This window comes from Schistocerca cancellata, chromosome 1, assembly GCF_023864275.1.
Source record: "Schistocerca cancellata isolate TAMUIC-IGC-003103 chromosome 1, iqSchCanc2.1, whole genome shotgun sequence".
NCBI lineage: Eukaryota > Metazoa > Arthropoda > Insecta > Orthoptera > Acrididae > Schistocerca > Schistocerca cancellata.
Window position 1 is genome coordinate 826711959 of NC_064626.1, and position 19650 is coordinate 826731608.

At 44.9% G+C, this 19650-nt stretch overlaps 1 protein-coding gene across 1 annotated transcript in view; it reads left to right on the forward strand.

The window, feature by feature from the left end:
- LOC126106505 (zinc carboxypeptidase-like) overlaps nucleotides 1-19650 on the forward strand; it is a 71801-nt gene that overhangs the window by 20578 nt on the left and 31573 nt on the right. The window contains exons 4-5 of the mRNA XM_049912861.1: nucleotides 3394-3538; nucleotides 11224-11384. Of these exons, the coding sequence (XP_049768818.1) occupies nucleotides 3394-3538; nucleotides 11224-11384 (306 nt within the window). The remainder of the gene's footprint in view (nucleotides 1-3393; nucleotides 3539-11223; nucleotides 11385-19650) is intronic.

Sequence of the window (19650 nt, forward strand, 5' to 3'; positions counted from 1 at the left end):
CGGAGCTGTCAGTTGTGCTCATCTGATTCATGTGAAAAGGTTTCCGACTTGATAAAAATCTCACGACAAGAATTAACAGACTCAGAACACAGAATGGTAGTTAGAGCTGGACGCATGGTACATAGTATTTTGCAAATTGTTAGGGAATTCAATATTCCGAGAGCCACAGTGTCCAGAGGTGCCAAGAATAGCAAATTTCAGACATTACCTGTCACCACGCACAACGCAGTGGGCGACGGTTTCACTTAACATCCGACATCAGTGGCGTTTCCATAGAGCTGTCTGTGATAACGGGCAAGCAACACCACCTGAAATAAGCGAAGAAACCAGTGTGGGACCTGCAAAAAACATACCCGTTAGGACAGTGCGGCGACATGTGGCGCTAATGGTCTGTGACAGTAGACGACCGAGGCGAGTGCCTTTGCTAGTAGTACATCACCTGCAGCGCCTCTCCTGGGATCGTCGCCATATCGGCTGGACCCTAAATGACTGTAAAACCGTGGCATGGTCAGATGGGAGTCCCGATTTACGTTGGAAGTGCTGATGGAAGGGTTCGAGTGTGTGCAGGTCTCATAAGCTACCGTATCAAGTTGTCAACAAGGTTCCATAATGGTGTGGGCAGTGTTTACATGGAATAGACTGCGTCGTCTGGTCCAACCGAATTGATCGTTGACTGGGAATGGTTATGTTCGGCTACCTGCAGACCGTCTGCAGCTATTCATGGATTTCATGTTCCCAGACAACGACGGAATTTTTATGGACGACACTGGGCCTTGTCACCGGGCTACAGTCGTTCTCGATTGGTTCGAAGATCGAGCGAATGATTTGGACGCCCATCGAACATTTAGGGGACATGATCGAGAACTCAGTTCGTGCACAAAATCCTGCACTGGCAACACTTTCACGATTATGCACGACTGTAGAGGCAGCGTGGCTCAATACTTCTGCAATGGACTTCTAGCGACATGTTGAAACTATTTCACGTCGAGTTTCTGCACTACGCCAGGTGAAAGGTCCGGCACCATATTAGGAGGTATCCCACGACTTTTGTCATGTGGGAACCTGCTGTCTCTACCAGCACGGCGTCTGCAGCAATAACGAAGCGCCCCCCTCAGTTGCTGAGTGAACACGAAAAATGTGAAGCGGAAGCTCTGAAAGCGATATCTGTATAACCAAGGTGATCCCACTTCAACAAACACCACTGTAACAACTGTCAAAAACACCAAATAAAATCGTCTCATTGAGCAACATTGTAAAGTTGAAGAAAAATTCACTGAATAATCATTCAATAAAGACTTCAGAGTTTTCGGCCTCATAAAATGTGAAATGCAAAGACTTCGTGCATTATGATTAAGACACCAAATTGACAAAAGAGTTACATACGTAACAGACTCTACCAAGTTCCCAGTTCGCACTAAAATTCTCTACACATTAGTAAAAATAAAAGGCTGGTCTTCAAGTTGTACCTAAGCTACTGAAGCTAAAAAGCTTACTTAACGTCACTTACAACTATGCCAGTAGGCATTTACCATAATATTCAACTGTCGGGTGGTAACCCTCTTATGGTAACTGGCTTTAGCCGTAGTTTCATTTAAGCTTTCAGTTTACAGCAGAGACCTAACCCCGACACATTACTTTTGACTTTATAGTTTAAGGATGTGAAGCGAAGGAATTTTTTTGAGATTACTTGAGCTCGCCGTGTTTACCCGAAAAGTCAATTGATACGTAGATTCAGGCATAAACAATAGAACTTTGCCTTTCATGGGATTTCAACACTTCGAATCTTTATATGCTTGATCCAAATACGGAAAACCACCTTCCAAATAATATGAATAACAAGAACTATGAATTTATTTACCCTGCATTATATTAAGCCATCGTTTCTCATATACACTACTGGCCATTAAAGTTGCTACACCACGAAGATGACGTGCTACAGACGCTAAATTTAGCCGACAGGAAGAAGATGCTGTGATATGCAAATGATTAGCTTTTCAGAGCATTCACACAAGGTTGGCGCCGGTGGCGACACTTACAACGTGCTGACATGAGGAAAGTTTCCAACCGATTTCTCATACACAAACAGCAGTTGACCGGCGTTGCCTGGTGAAATGTTGTTGTGATGCCTAGCAGTGGAGATGATAGGAATCTTATCCGCATGGCTGTAACGGATCGTGCAGCCACGTCTCGATCCCTGAGTCAACAGATGGGGACGTTTGCAAGACAACAACCATCTGCACGAACAGTTCGACGACGTTTGCAGCAGCATGGACTATCAGCTCGGAGACCATGGCTGCGGTTACCCTTGACGCTGCATCACAGACAGGAGCGCCTGCGATAGTGTACTCAACGACGAACCTGGGTGCACGAATGGCAAAACGTCACTTTTTCGGATGAATCCAGGTTCTGTTTACAGCATCATGATGGTCGCATCCGTGTTTGATGACATCGCGGTGAACGCACATTGGAAGTGTGTATTCGTCATCGCCATACTGGTACATCACCCGGCGTGATGGTATGGGGTGCCATTGGTTACACGTCTCGGTCACCTCTTGTTCACATTGACGCACTTTGAACGTGGACGTTACATTTCAAATGTGTTACGACCCGTGGCTCTAACCTTCATTCGATCCCTGCGAAACCCTACATTTCAGCAGGATAATGCACGACCGCATGTTGCAGGTCCTGTACGGGCCTTTCTGGATACAGAAAATGTTCGACTGCTGCCCTGGCCAGCACGTTCTCCAGATCTCTCACCAATTGAAAACGTCTGGTGAATGGTGGCCGAGCAACTGGCTCGTCACAATACGCCAGTCTCTACTCTGGATGAACTGTGGTATCGTGTTGAATCTGCATAGGCAGCTGTACCTGTACACGCCATCCAAACTCTGTTTGACTCAATGCGCAGGTGTATCAAGGCCGTTATTACGGCCAGAGGTGGTTGTTCTGGGTACTGATTTCTCAGGATCTATGCACCCAAATTGCGTGAAAATATAATCACTTGTCAGTTCTAGTATAATATATTTGTCGAATGAATACCCGTTTATCATCTGCATTTCTTCTTGGTGTAGCAATTTTAATGGCCAGTAGTATATATATATATATATATATATATATATATATATATATATATATATATATATATATATATTCTTTGGAGAATAAGTAATGGGGTGAAAGATGCACTTTGTGCCCCTCCTGGAGGTCCGATGGTTTCACGAGGAATAGCCCATCTTAGTAGTATGTTGTGGTAGCACAAATGCCTCTATTACCCAATATTGTGCATGTGGAGCTATAGCTGACAGTACTGAAATTCCCTGGGCTGATGTGAAATGAGGTAGATGAAGCGAGTCTGTGTGCCGGTGAGGAATCAGATCAGCCTCGTGTTGGCAGCTGAACGCGTGGATAGACGCGACCGTGGCCCGACACCCTGAGGCGGCGTCGATCCTGGTGGCGGGCACCTCCTTCGAGGGGCGGCCGCTCAAGGGCGTCCGGATCTGCCACGGGCCTGGCAGACCCGTCGTCTTCGTTGAGGCCGGTGAGTACCGCTTAAGCTCTTTTTTTCTTTTGTTACACTTCACCCTTTTATATTTTCTTTTTATGTTCGTGGGTAGTATATCGATGATTTCCGTAAATGTCATATATATATAGTCCGCAGCTCGTGGTCGTGCAGTAGCGTTCTCGCTTCCCGCGTCCGGGTTCCCGGGTTCGATTCCCGGCAGGGTCAGGGATTTTCTCTGCCTCGTGATGACTGGGTGTTGTGTGATGTCCTTAGGTTAGTTAGGTTTAAGTAGTTCTAACTTCTAGGGGACTGATGACCATAGATGTTAAGTTCCATAGTGCTCAGAGCCCCCTCATATATATATACAGGGTGTTACAAAAAGGTACGGCCAAACTTTCAGGAAACATTCCTCACACACAAAGAAAGAAAATATGTTATGTGGACATGTGTCCGGAAACGCTTACTTTTCATGTTAGAGCTCATTTTATTACTTCTCTTCAGATCACATTAATCATGGAATGAAAACACACAGCAACAGAACGTACCAGCGTGACTTCAAACACTTTGTTACAGGAAATGTTCAAAATGTCCTCCGTTAGCGAGGATACATGCATCCACCCTCCGTCGCATGGAATCCCTCATGCGCTGATGCAGCCCTAGAGAATGGCGTATTGAACAACAGCCGTCCACAATACGAGCACGAAGAGTCTCTACATTTGGTACCGGGGTTGCGTGGACAAGAGCTTTCAAATGCCCCCATAAATGAAAGTCAAGAGGGTTGAGGTCAGGAGAGCGTGAAGGCCATGGAATTCGTCCGCCTCTACCAATCCATCGGTCAACGAATCTGTTGTTGAGAAGCGTACGAACACTTGGACTGAAATGTGCAGGAGCTCCATCGTGCATGAACCACATGTTGTGTCGTACTTGTAAAGGCACATGTTCTAGCAGCACAGGTAGAGTATCCCGTATGAAATCATGATAACGTGCTCCATTGATCGTAGGCGGAAGAAACTAAAATGAGCTCTAACATGGAAATTAAGCGTTTCCGGACACATGTCCACATAACATCTTTTCTTTATTTGTGTGTAAGGAATGTTTCCTGAAAGTTTGGCCGTACCTTTTTGTAACGCCCTGTATATGACTTCCTCTATAGTACAGGCAAGGAACATTGGTTACTACAGTAGCAATGCCAATAGAGAAGTGTTTCATTCCGACAGCACCTTGGTGTTATAGGACAGTAGTATGGCTCTTACTCAGCCCCGTACTAGAAAGTAGACAAACAGATTCACACAGATACCTCATTTTGAAGACCCAGACGTGCAAGCCGAGTCGTTCAACGTTACGGTGATTGTTAAAACAAAGGGCTGAAGTATTTGTTTTCTGGATGATTGTCTGTGTCGGCAGGTGGGAGAATCCGTTATTTGTAGATGTGGTAGGCATTTAAGTGTTTAATATGTCTGGAAGGAAAGCACTACAAGCTGATCAACACCAGTAAAAGTAAGATTTCTCTTCAGGCTCAATGCAGCAGCTCTGTTTACGTATCGCCTACAGGAAATGTTTACTCACTTTTCAGTGATTTCTGCTTCTGCAGTCCAGTCCACGCTTAACCTGTCAGAGGACGAACAATGATTCTCCACTTGATGAACTGCAGTCGAAACAGTCGTTCTATTCGTGTTTGCAGGCTAGAACATATATTTTTTCTGGTTTCAGGATAACTGAGCTATTGCAGGATAGGTAGTTTTTTGAAGGATCAGTTCGAAGTTTCAGCATTTCATTATGTTGCTACTTCTTTGATACAAGACACCGCTATGCCCATGTTAGTCTGAAGTTTGAATCTCGACATCCACATGCAAACACAGTCACTCGTAATAACTGGCTTATGGTATTTAACCTACCCTGTTAGCGACAAGTTCACAAAGGGATGTTGTTTTTGAATGATCGCTCTGTATTATCGAAATGGGTTTCTCCGAACTTTGAATTCTCGGTCACGATTTAGATGACATACCACGCGGATTTTACTTGCTTCAGAAGTCACCATTTACGCAGAAAAGCCAGAATTTCGCTCGTTCTTCTTTCTCACTCATACGCGGTTAGTTTGCGGCACTAAACGGTCAAGTTTCACTAATGATTCCGCAAAATTGTTACGTCTAATCAGAGCTGCTCATACACATTACCTGTCGCCATGTTGAATGCTGAGCCGCGAATCTCTCTAGACTCCACGAAGCAATTCTGTAACCCACAAAATACGCGCGTATCTTCTCTCTCCTTGTTGGTTGGGAGTCATGATAGCCAATGATATGTCAATATTAAATCCCGCTATCTCCCGTCTTTTATTATGAGGCCATCACAACATAATATCTTTTTAGTGCGATTTATTACGCGAAGAAATTTAGAAAAAGGGGCTTACCGCCATTTCTTGGATTCCTACCAAAGTGGATTGTTATACAATCACTTATAGAAAACAACATCAGGAATATCAAAACAATCCCATCTGTATCTAACTGAATTATCGTAGTGTGGTTTTTGTTTCCCAGGTACCATATACTGGCTAATTGCACTTTATAAAATTGCCCCCAGTGCAAGTGACTCACTCATACTACACTCCTGGAAATGGAAAAAAGAACACATTGACACCGGTGTGTCAGACCCACCATACTTGCTCCGGACACTGCGAGAGGGCTGTACAAGCAATGATCACACGCACGGCACAGCGGACACACCAGGAACCGCGGTGTTGGCCGTCGAATGGCGCTAGCTGCGCAGCATTTGTGCACCGCCGCCGTCAGTGTCAGCCAGTTTGCCGTGGCATACGGAGCTCCATCGCAGTCTTCAACACTGGTAGCATGCCGCGACAGCGTGGACGTGAACCGTATGTGCAGTTGACGGACTTTGAGCGAGGGCGTATAGTGGGCATGCGGGAGGCCGGGTGGACGTAACGCCGAATTGCTCAACACGTGGGGCGTGAGGTCTCCACAGTACATCGATGTTGTCGCCAGTGGTCGGCGGAAGGTGCACGTGCCCATCGACCTGGGACCGGACCGCAGCGACGCACGGATGCACGCCAAGACCGTAGGATCCTACGCAGTGCCGTAGGGGACCGCACCGCCACTTCCCAGTAAATTAGGGACACTGTTGCTCCTGGGGTATCGGCGAGGACCATTCGCAACTGTCTCCATGAAGCTGGGCTACGGTCCCGCACACCGTTAGGCCGTCTTCCGCTCACGCCCCAACATCGTGCAGCCCGCCTCCAGTGGTGTCGCGACAGGCGTGAATGGAGGGACGAATGGAGACGTGTCGTCTTCAGCGATGAGAGTCGCTTCTGCCTTGGTGCCAATGATGGTCGTATGCGTGTTTGGCGCCGTGCAGGTGAGCGCCACAATCAGGACTGCATACGACCGAGGCACACAGGGCCAACACCCGGCATCATGGTGTGGGGAGCGATCTCCTACACTGGCCGTACACCACTGGTGATCGTCGAGGGGACACTGAATAGTGCACGGTACATCCAAACCGTCATCGAACCCATCGTTCTACCATTCCTAGACCGGCAAGGGAACTTGCTGTTCCAACAGGACAATGCACGTCCGCATGTATCCCGTGCCACCCAACGTGCTCTAGAAGGTGTAAGTCAACTACCCTGGCCAGCAAGATCTCCGGATCTGTCCCCCATTGAGCATGTTTGGGACTGGATGAAGCGTCGTCTCACGCGGTCTGCACGTCCAGCACGAACGCTGGTCCAACTGAGGCGCCAGGTGGAAATGGCATGGCAAGCCGTTCCACAGGACTACATCCAGCATCTCTACGATCGTCTCCATGGGAGAATAGCAGCCTGCATTGCTGCGAAAGGTGGACATACACTGTACTAGTGCCGACATTGTGCATGCTCTGTTGCCTGTGTCTATGTGCCTGTGGTTCTGTCAGTGTGATCATGTGATGTATCTGACCCCAGGAATGTGTCAATAAAGTTTCCCCTTCCTGGGACAATGAATTCACGGTGTTCTTATTTCAATTTCCAGGAGTGTATCTAGATAGAGTTCTCACGCTACAAATACACTCCGCTAGTAGATAGATCAATATTCATTTATCATGTTACTTCATATTTACCCCTTCGTTCACATCAATAAGTAAACGTATTAAATTAGTAGCAATTAATGAAATATATAATATTCACAGAAGACAACATTTAGTTTGCAAAATACATTGTTGTGAATGATTATGATTTCATTGACTGTACTATACCTACGAGGTGCATTCAAGTTCTAAGGCCTCCGATTTTTTTTCTAATTAACTACTCACCTGAAATCGATGAAACTGGCGTTACTTCTCGACGTAATCGCCCTGCAGACGTACACATTTTTCACAACGCTGACGCCATGATTCCATGGCAGCGGCGAAGGCTTCTTTAGGAGTCTGTTTTGACCACTGGAAAATCACTGAGGCAATAGCAGCATGAATGGAAAAAGACAAAAGTCACTAGGAGCCAGGTCAGGTGAGTAGGGAGCATGAGGAATCACTTCAAAGTTGTTATCACGAAGAAACTGTTGCGTAACGTTAGCTCGGTGTGCAGGTGCGTCGTCTTGGTGAAACAGCACACGCACAGCCCTTCCCGGACGTTTTTGTTGCAGTGCAGGAAGGAATTTGTTCTTCAAAACATATTCGTAGGATTCACGTGTTACCGTAGTGCCCTTTGGAACGCAATGGGTAAGGATTACGCCCTCGCTGTCCCAGAACATGGACACCATCATTTTTTCAGCACTGGCGGTTACCCGAAATTTTTTTGGTGGCGGTGAATCTGTGTGCTTCCATTGAGCTGACTGGCGCTTTGTTTCTGGATTGAAAAATGGCATCCACGTCTCATCCATTGTCACAACCGACGAAAAGAAAGTCCCATTCATGCTGTCGTTGCACTTCAACATTGCTTGACAACATGCCACACGGGCAGCCATGTGGTCGTCCGTCAGCATTCGTGGCACCCACCTGGATGACACTTTTTGCATTTTCAGGTCGTCATGCAGGATTGTGTGCACAGAACCCACAGAAATGCCAACTCTGGAGGCGATCTGTTCAACAGTCATTCGGCGATCCCCCAAAACAATTCTCACCACTTTCTCGATCATGTCGTCAGACCAGCTTGTGCGAGCCCGAGGTTGTTTCGGTTTATTGTCACACGATGTTCTGCCTTCATTAAACTGTCGCACCAACGAACGCACTTTCGACACATCCATAACTCCATCACCACATGTCTCCTTCAACTGTCGATGAATTTCAATTGGTTTCACACCACGCAAATTCAGAAAACGAATGATTGCACGCTGTTCAAGTAAGGAAAACGTCGCCATTTTAAGTATTTAAAACAGTTCTCATTCTCGCCACTGGCGGTAAAATTCCTTCTGCCGTACGGTGCTGTCATCTCTGGGACGTATTGACAATGAACGCGGCCTCATTTTTAAAACAATGCGCATGTTTCTATCTCTTTCCAGTCCGGAGAAAAAAAAAATCGGAGGCCTTAGAACTTGAATGCACCTCGAACATCATTTGGTCACAGCCATTACTACTTGGAACTTGGAGGCTTTCCCGATCATAAGCGCACATCCGTTACGCTTTTTAAAACAAATTTCTTTTAATTTTAGATGAAAATAGACATGCAAGGATTTATCTTTACCACAGCGCAAAGTTCTCCAAATGATATAATACAGCAACAGCTTGATCCACTGTTAATTATTATCCAGATATGCTTTCACAAAAAAATTAATTTCCATTTGTATCTTATTCCAAAATCATTTCAATTAATTGTTCATGAGCACATTCGGATTCCACCAGTCGTTGCAGTGCAGCCCAGCGCAGGAGAGTTGGGACACCTGTGAACAGAAGTCTAGAATCTTTCACCAACATCAACATGAATAAAGTGAATTGCTAATGTTGAACTCTTGAGTACCTTGTCGATAATAGTTCAGCTTCTACACAATCTGGACACCAGCTCTTTCCGCCAAAATCCCTTGAGCTAGAAAACAGAACATATATCGGTTGTCCTGCGTCTTCCAGTTACTTAATCAATCCACAGAATTCGCCATACCCTTCCGCACTATGAAAAGTAACCATTCTTTCTGTTGAAAATTGTGTTGGGAAGAGTGGAAAAACTTTCTCTTAATGTCGTTCGTTGTCTACAGCACAATGTTTACAGCCTCACATGATTACAGTTTATAGGTGACAATTATCGTTAACCATTCGTCAGACTAGCCCCATGTCTCATCTGTGCCTGAAGTTACTTGCTTTCATTAAATGCTACAAATGCGACGCCTCAGTAAGTAGTTCTGGATGTCTTCGAATATCGACGTATCATACCGAAGGTATTCAATACCGTTGCAGAAAAAAAAACACATTTTCCTTCCATAGCGAACAACATGCCATTTTCATGGACAATGGGCGACGCGGTCCCAGAACTAGTAATGACTAAAGACTCATTTTTTCGATGATATTGTTACTGGTTGTCTCTTCATCGAGTTGATTACAGGTGGATTACGTATTCAATAAGCATGAAGGTGGAAGCAAGGCACCCCACTCTAGACGAGATAATAATATTTGTCCTTTCTAGCGAGTCTCTCTTTCGATATATTTTGTGGCTTGTCAAACTTAGAAGAAAGCGAGATGTGAAAAACTGCCACTCCTTAAAAATAATTGAAATTATGATTGTTTGAGCTCCTGTGTGTCAGTACTGCTTCATAATGTTTCGTTAATAATCCCTCTCGCGTTGCGTAAAGATCTGTGCCCGTAAGTGTATCTCAGTGTGTTGCGACGAAGAAATGTCACCGCCCTCATAGCCGAGCACGTCTATTCGCCACGTAGGAAACTCGGAGAAGTGAGTTGGTGCCAGATCGAATCGGGTGAGCTGGCTAGCCTGGGTGTAGATTTGAGGCGGTTTCCTACATCCACGTAGGTGAATACCATACTGTGACCCACGTCTCGCCTCCTAAACACACTACACAAACATTTAGAAAGCTTTGTCACACCTGAATATGTGGCTTACTCTAGACGCAGACAGGCGGGGTACACAGATTCCCTGTCGGAGGGAGTTTTGACGTTAGGAAGGATACCTGGCCACAAACTAACACTAACATCGTAGCCGGCCGTTTGGCCGAGCGGTTCTAGGCGCTTCAGTCTGGAACCGCGCGACCGCTACGGTCGCATGTTCGAATCCTGCCTCGGGCATGGATGTGGCTGATGTCCTTAGGTTAGTTAGGTTTAAGTAGTTCTAAGTTCTAGGGGACTGATGACCTCAAATGTTAAGTCCCTTAGTGCTCAGAGCCATCTGAACTAACATCGTGACAAACCAAATAAAAATGGCCACACCGTAGAGGAACGGGAAAAGGCAAGGAAGAAGGAGATTCGTGACGAAGAATTGGGTCTACCCATTTCGGTACCGAGCGAGGTGGCGCAGTGGTTAATACACTGGACTCACAAATAAGGATGGCCGGATGCCGGGATGTTTTCTTTGAAAGGGCACGGGCTATTTCCTTTCCCAACCTTCCCTAATCCGATGGGACCGATGACCTCATTGTTTGGTCCCTTCCCCCCCCCCCCCCTCCCCTCCGCCCCCTCAAATCAACCAACAAACCATTTTAGTAAGGAAAAGCTCCTTTTTGCCATTTGCAATACTTATTTCAATTCAACATGATTAGGGCTCCACATCCGCCGGCTCGTAACGCCGCTTGCTCTGTGCTCAGGCATAGACGGCGCCGAGTGGCCGTCCGTGTCGACGGCGACGTTCCTGGTCCACCAGCTGCTCACCAACGACAGCGAGGCTGTGCGGCGCGTGGTCCAGGCCTTCGACTGGCACGTCCTGCCCACGGCCAACCCAGACGGCTGCAACTACGCGCACACCACCGTACGTACCTTCTGCACTCGCCACAAACTGTGGACGCTGCCAGCATTTCGTGCAGCTTGTAAGTGGCCTATAATAAATGCGATTTGAATCTATGTCTTGGCGTTCGTGCTCTGTCGAACAGTGGCGTGTACTTGTAGTAGACGCGTAATGAGTTAATATTGACCGGTGCTTAAATTTGCCTGTCTGTCGTTCCACATTACACCTCTTATTTTCTCCTCTTCATCAACCAATACACTCAAGAGAGCGCGCTGAAACTGTTTTGACAACATCACGTTGAGTACATTCGTAAATAATGGTTTCCATGAGAATGGTAAATATCGGACATGTATGTGAGTCAATTATACTGACTATGAAGTAACAAGGTTAATACTGGCATTACTTGTACTAATGAAGCTGTAGCCACTAATAGTGAATAATAATAATAATAATAATAATAATAATAATAATAATAATAATTACAATAGTTGTGGCATTAAGAACAGTAATGATAGTGGCAGATACAAATAGAATTAATAGGTCTACAAATAAGATATTTTCTAATTTAGTGAGTTCTGGGGAAAGGGAATTTAAGGAGACTAAATCGGCTATGAATACTGGGAAATGAGTAAAATCAGGTTGTAAGGAAGGATGTGCAAGCGTAAAGAGTGAGTATAGGAACATTGGTAATTTTATTGTTGCTTTAGTAGATATATCATAACCTGTCTTCTGAAGCTGGAGATGATATTTAGTTCTTTAATATAAGGCGGGAGGCTGTTTCAGAATCGGGTTCCTGCTGATGAGAAGGACTTCGAGAAGTTGGCTGACCATGGAGTGAGACAGAAAGGATTTCGCTCTAATGGGAATGGGTGTTTCTGCCATGTTCTTCAGACACGTGCATTAAGGCCGAGGCTCAGTGTTCATTGATAAGACAGAAGAGAAGACGAAAGGTATGGAAATCTTTGTGCTTGTCTGCACGCAACCAGGATAGCTGCGAATATAAATGTGATCAAAGAGTCGAACATCACAGATATAGCGAACTCAGGCATTCATAACCAGTGCCAGGTGACGTGAACTTTCCTGAGGATAACATCGCTGTAACCAGTAACTAAAAGTATTTGAACAAGTTTCTTTTTTAGGTCAAAAAGGAAGAGCTTTTCATATTTTTGTGGGGCTTGGAGGGATGCTGATACCTTCTTACACATTGCAGTTATGCGCTCTGTCCAATCTAGATTTTCGTCTATTATTACTCGTAGACTCTTTGCTGAAGGAGAGAAGTTGACATTTGCTCCATTTAGGGTTAAAGATGATAGGGACTCCCGATATTTCGGGCTAATGAGCCTTGAATCACCAACCAGTACTTTTTGGGTTTGAGATGGCTTGAGTTTTAACCATATACCCCTCTCTTATTTCGATAGTGCACATGTGTCGGTATTGAGATTCTCTACAGATGACTTCAGGTTTACAGATTTTGCACTTAGATACAAGTGGAGGTCATCATTGTACATGTGGTATTCGCAGTAGGACAAGACTGATGACACATCATTTACATACAGTGAAAAGAGTGTAGGACCTAAACCGAACCCTAGGGAAAACTGATACTACCTTTCTCCATTGTGAATTTGTGGTGCCAGGCCGGATGCATTGCTGGCGAGACTTCAGGTATGAGCAAAACCACTGCACTGCACTTGGCGAGAGATTTAGCCTGCTAAGTTTGGCAAGTAAAATGTCATTGCCGACGGTGTCAAAAGCCTTGCTGATGTCTAAGAGGCACATGGTAGTTACCTCTTGTGCATCCATGGCAAGCCTCAGATAATCTGTTAACTTCATTAAAGCGGATGTTTCGCTTCGAAGTTTTTGGAAGCTTGATTTGAATTCGGCTAGTAGGTTACTTGTAGTTAGGTAGTTTTTTAGCTGGTCGTAGACTATATGTTGTAAGGCTTTGGACAGTGAAGGAAGAACGCAAATAGGTCGGTAATCAGAGGTTGCTGTGGCAGGGTCGTTTTTAGGTAATGGCTTAACTAGCCCCTTTTCCAGGCCTCAGCCGGCCGGAGTGGCCGAGCGGTTAAAGGCGCTACAGTCTGGAACCGCACGACCGCTACGGTCGCAGGTTCGAATCCTGCCTCGGGCATGGATGTGTGTGATGTCCTTAGGTTAGTTAGGTTTAAGTAGTTCTGAGTTCTAGGGGACTTATGACCACAGCAGTTGAGTCCCATAGTGCTCAGAGCCATTTGAACCAGGCCTCAGGGAAAACACACGTGGTTAAGGAATGGATGAAGATATGTGTTATACTGGGCAGTACAAAGTCAATATTAAGCTTCATTATTTGGACTGTGATGCCTTCATGCTGACCAATGTATACAGACTGAAGCGACGAATGGTCAGTTTCCTGACCGATTGAAATTTTCAGTAGAGCACCCACATTATAAAAAAAGAGAAATGGATAATGCAGAGAATTTTAGACTTACTTCTATCCCATCAGTGTTTGTTAAAGTTACTGAAAAGGTTGTATGTACAAAGGTAATTGATTATTACAGTTCACATAATTTGCTGTCAGATGTACAGTTTGGTTTTATAGGTTGTTTAACAACTGAAAATGATATATTCTCTTTGCTCTGTGAGGCTCTGGAAGGATTACATGAAAGGTTGCGAATGTTAGGTGTCTTCTTTGATGTAAGTAAGGTGTTTGATTGTGTTAATCACAAAATAATACTTCAAAAGTTGGCCCATTATGTAATAAGGGGAGTAGCTCACATTTAGCTCAGCTCTTACATTAAGAACTGTCAGCAGAAGGTCATTATCCACAGTACTGAGGATTGCTATGACGTGCAGTCTCAATGAGTCATACTTAAGAGGGACGGGGGGTGGGGAGGGGGGGGAGGCTGGGGATGCTGGTGCCACAGTGGTCGGCGCTGGGGCCGCTACTGTTTCTTACTTGCATAAATGAGATGCCTTCTAGGTGATTCTAAAATATTTCTTTTTGCTGCTGACCGGTTAGACCGTCAGAGACACAGCACCTCGTGCTAATAAGCCGAGTACACCGTTCGTTTGTTACATATTGTTTACGAGCTTCGAACAGGAGCGACTGCAGTAATGGATAGGGACTGTGATTGTTGTGTACAGATGCCAGCTGAGTTGGCGATCCTTCTCTCACAGCTCCAGGCTGTGTTGGCTTCCGTAACACAGCTTGAGGCTGCTGCCAAGGGGCGTCTCTGTGCGCGGGTCAGACGCGGGGATACGAGGGACGTCGAGCACGTCCCACGTGTCCCCCAATCAGTCCACTGCTGTGGCTGCCCCAGGTACTGCCTGCACTGAGGTTGACCCCTCACCCACGGTTAAGTGGGAGATCATTCGAAAGTCTGGCTGGTAGCGAAAAACTTTTTGAGGAGCAGATCGTAGCACCTCCCGTGCGGTAGCGTTCTCGCTTCCCGCGCCCGGTTCGATTCCCGGCGGGGTCAGGCATTTTCTCTGCCTCGTGATGACTGGGTGTTGTGTGATGTCCTTAGGTTAGTTAGGTTTAAGTAGTTCTAAGTTCTAGGGGACTGATGACCATAGATGTTAAGTCCCATAGTTAAAAAAAAAGTAGCACTCCCCAATTCGTTGTCGAACACGTTTCGGGCGTTACCTGTGGCTGACAATGTCTCTAAGCCGGATGCAGTCGTTCCAGAGGAATCTTCTCGGCCTGCATGGTCTGAGCATTCACAGAGGGTGGGTTTGATGGTAATTGGGAGCTCCAACGTTTGGTGCATAATGGGGCCCCTTAGGAACATGGCTGCCAAGGAGGGGAAGGAAGCTAGTGTGCACTCCGTGTGCATACCGGGGGGAGTCATCCCAGGTGTGAAAGAGTATGCTATGAAGAGTACAGAATGCAGCCAACTGCAGTTGGTGGCTCATGTCGGTACCAATGGCGTATGTCGCTCTGGATCGGAGGAGACACACTCTGGTTTCAGGCGGCTAGCGGAAATGGTAAAGGCTGCCAGTCTTGCTTCCGAGATTAAGGCGGAGCTCACCATCTGCAGCATCGTCGATAGAACCGACTGTGGTCCTGTGGTTCAGAGCCGAGTGGACGGTCGGAATCAGAGGCTCAGGCGGTTCTGTAGGCTGCAGATTCCTGGACTTGCGCCATGGGGTGGTGGGTTTCCGGGTTCCCCTTAGTAGGTCAGGAGTCCAATATACACGGGAAGCGACTACACGGGTAGCGGGGCTGTGTGGAAGGGGGAAGGGACTGGGTGGTTTTTTAGGTTAGAGGGTCTCAGGGAACCACAGAAAGGGAGTCCGCCTAAAAGGGGATAGGTAAAACACAGTACGTTAGTTGTAGAAACGATCGGTATTGTAGTTATAAATTGTAGTAGCTGTGTTGGGAAAGAACCAGAGCTACAAGCCCTAATAGAAAGCACTGAAGCTCAATTAGCGATAGATACAGAAAGCTGGCTAAGGCCCGAAAATAAGTTCAGCCGAAACTTTTTCAAACGATCTAACAGCGTTCAGAAAGGATAGATTAAATACATTTGGTGGTGGAGTATTTATTGCTGTCAGAAGTAGTTTGCCTTGTAGTGAAATTGAAGTAGACAGTTCCTACGAAATAGTATGGGTAGAGGTTATACCTGACAGTCGGACAAAACTATTAATTGGATCGTTTTACCGACCCCCCGATTCAGAAGATGTAGTTGCTGAACAGTTCAGAGAGAACTTGAGTCTCATTTCAAATAGGTACCCCACTCATACAATTATAGTCGGTGGCGACTTCAATCTACCCTCGATATGCTGGAAAAATTTTACGTTAAAAGTCGGCGGCAGGCACAAAATGTCGTCAGAAATTGTACTGAATGCTTTCTCAGAAAATTATTTTGAAACATTAGTTCATCAGCCCACTCGAAGCGTAAATGGTTACGAAAGCATACTTGTCCTCTTAGTAACAAATAATCTTGGACAAATAATGAGTATCGTGACGAATACAGGGAATGGCGACCACAAGGCAGTTGCTGTCAGGCTGAATGCCATAACACCTACAACCACCTAAAAGGAACGCAAAGTATATCTATTTAAAAAAGCTGATGGAAATGCTCTTAACGCCTTTTTAAGCGACAGTCCTCACTTCTTCCGATCTGATCATGTAAGCGTAGAAAAGTTGTGGAATGCTTTCAAAGAGATAGTATCGACCGCAATTGAGAGATATATAAGCAATCAATATCTTCACTGTGCGATAACAACGGTGAAGTCGCTGGTGACAGTGCCACCAAAGTAGAGTTATTAAACACGGTTTTCCGAAACTCCGTCACCAAAGAAGGCGAAGTAAATACTCCTGAATTCCAATCAAGAACAATTGCCAAGAAGTAGATATCCTCGGTGTAACAAAGCAGCTTAAATCACTTAATAAAGGTAAGGCCTCCGGTCCAGAAAATATACCGGCCAGGTTCCTCTGAGTATGCTGATATAAGAGCTCCATATTTAGCATTTATATGCAACCGCTCGCTCACAGAAATATCCGTACCTAAAGACTGGCAAATCGCTCAAGTCGCACCAATACCCAAAAAGGGAAGTAGGAGTAATCCGCTGAATTATAGGCCCATGTCACTAACGTCGATTTGCAGTAGGGTTTTGGAACATATACTTTATTCGAATATTATGAAGTACCTCGAAGAAAACGATTTATTGGCACATAGCACGGGTCCAGAAAATATCGTTCTTGCGAAGCACAACTAGCTCTTTATTCTCATGATGTAATGAGTGCTATTGACAGGTGATGACAAATTGATTACATATTTTTAGATTTCCAGAAGGCTTTCTACACGGTTCCTCACAAGCGTCTTCTAACCAAACTTCTTGCCTATGGAATATCACCTCAGTTGTGCGACTAGATTCATGATTTCCTATCAGAAAGGTCACAGTTCATAGTAATAGACGGAAAGTCATCGAGTAAGACAGAAGTAATATCCAGCGTTCCCAAAGGAAGTGTTCTAGACCCTCTATTGTTCCTGATCTATGTTAACGACATAGGAGGCAATCTCAGTAGTCGTCTTAGATTGTTTGTAGATGATGCTGTCATTTACCGTCTTGTAAAGTCATCAGGTGACAAAAACGAATTGCAAAATGATTTAGGTAAGATGTCTGTGTGGTGCGAGAAGTGACAGTTGACCCTGAATAAAGGAAAGTGTGAAGTTATTCACATGAGATAAGTCACACAAATCTGAAGGCTGTAAATTCAACTAAATACTTAGGAATTACATTTTCCAAATAACGTAAATTGGAACGATCACATAGATAATGGGTAGAGAAAACCAAAGACTGCGATTCTTTGGCAGAACACTTTGAAGGTGCAACAGGTTTACTAAAGAGACTCCTAACACCACGCTTGTCCTCCCTGTTCTAGTGGATTGCTGTGCGGTGTGGGATCTGCATCAGGTGGTACTGACGGATGACATCGAAAAAGTACAAAGAAGGGCAGCTCGTTTTGTATTATCGCGAAATAAGGGAGATAGTGCCACAGACATGATACGTGAATTGGAGTGGCAATCATTTAAAAAAAGGCGTTTTTCTTTGCGACGGAATCTTCTCATGAAATTCAACCACCAGTTTTCTCCTCCGATTGCGAAAACATTCTGCTGGCACCCACCTGAATAAGGAGAAATGATCATCACGAGAAAAATGCTCGTTTTTCCCGCGCGCCGTTCGAGAGTGGAACGGTAGAGAGACAGCTTGAAGGTGGTTAATTGAAATCTCTGCCAGGCACTTTATTGTGATTTGCAGAGTAATCACGTAGATGTAGATGTACAAGCTTGGTAGTGAAAGAAATTGTGTGCAATTTTGACACAGTATCAAGTAATGCAGTTCAGGACATATGTTCATGGCTTGTAGGGAATTGATGCTAAATTCCAGTAAGACTCGGTTTTTACAGTTTCTAACACACAATTCAACAAAAATTGAAATTTTGATTACAGAGACTGGACATATGGTTAATGACACTAAACAAAACTCCAAGGCGTTCGAACAGATAGTTAACTGTCGTGGAAAGGCCATATTCAGGATGTTGTTCAAAATCTAAATGCTGCTTTATTTACCATTAGAACGATACCTGAAGTAAGTGATCATTCAACACGAAAAGTAACCTGCTTTGCTTATTTTCAGTCGCTCATGACGAACGGTATTATTTTTTGGGGTAACTCTTGTGATTCACAAACGGTATTTTTGGCTCAGAAACGGACGGGTCGAGCAATGCGTGGTGCACGTTCGCGAACCTCTTGGGGACGCCTGACCAGTAGTGTGGGATTCTGACATTGGCGTCTGAGGACATATTCTACTTAATGTCGCTTGTTGTTAACCATACCAGTTTATTCTCAAGAGGTAGCAGATTAGATTAGACAGATTAGACAGGCTTTTCATTCCATGGACCCAAAAATGAGATTATTCTCGTGGTTGTGGAAGATGTATGAAAGTATAACAAAAAACGTAGAACATTTGAATGCAATACTTTCTACCCTGATTATTTGTCAGGCTTTCACTCATTTAATACTAGGCAGAAATCCAGTTTGCATTTGGAACGCACCTCCTTTACTCTTGTGCAGAAATGCGCACACTATTTTGCTGCGTTCATTTTACATAAGCTATCACAAGAATTTAAAAAACTTAGGCGTAATCCAAGCACTTTTAAGCCTAAACCGAAGAGTTTCCTCATGGCTCACTCTGTTTCTGTTAAATTCCTGGAAAAATTTTGAAAAATATAATTCCTATGTTACGTTCTTGATTATGTTTATTTAGGCTTATGGTTTATCGTCCGCGTAGGATTCATATTCGTTTCGTTTTACCTATAACTACTCTTCTGTTATAATTTCGTGTACTGAGTCGTTCCATGACCATGGATACTTGCTCCTCAATTTGCTCGTAATGATTATGTCATATAAAAAAATAAAAATAATTACCAAGGCTGGGATTAGAAACACGGTCCCTTTCTAAGTAGACAGAAACGCTAACCACTACGCCACTAGACCACAATAGCTTTACACAGCTGCACTGAGTACCTTACCATGCCTTTGTCTTCAGTCCAGTTTGCCATTCATGCCTAAGTCCTCTTGGTGTTTCCTCTAAACTGGAACAGCATTGCATAGGTCTCCACCTGTATTGGAATAGCATCTCAACATCGAACGAAACGATGGATCCTGCCTGAAACACAGACATAGGTGCGTTAATCAAATGAAGCTGTGTGTTTCGAATCTCAATCTTGGTTTGTTGTGGTCTTCAGTCCTGAGACTGGTTTGATGCAGCTCTCCATGCTACTCTATCCTGTGCAAGCTTC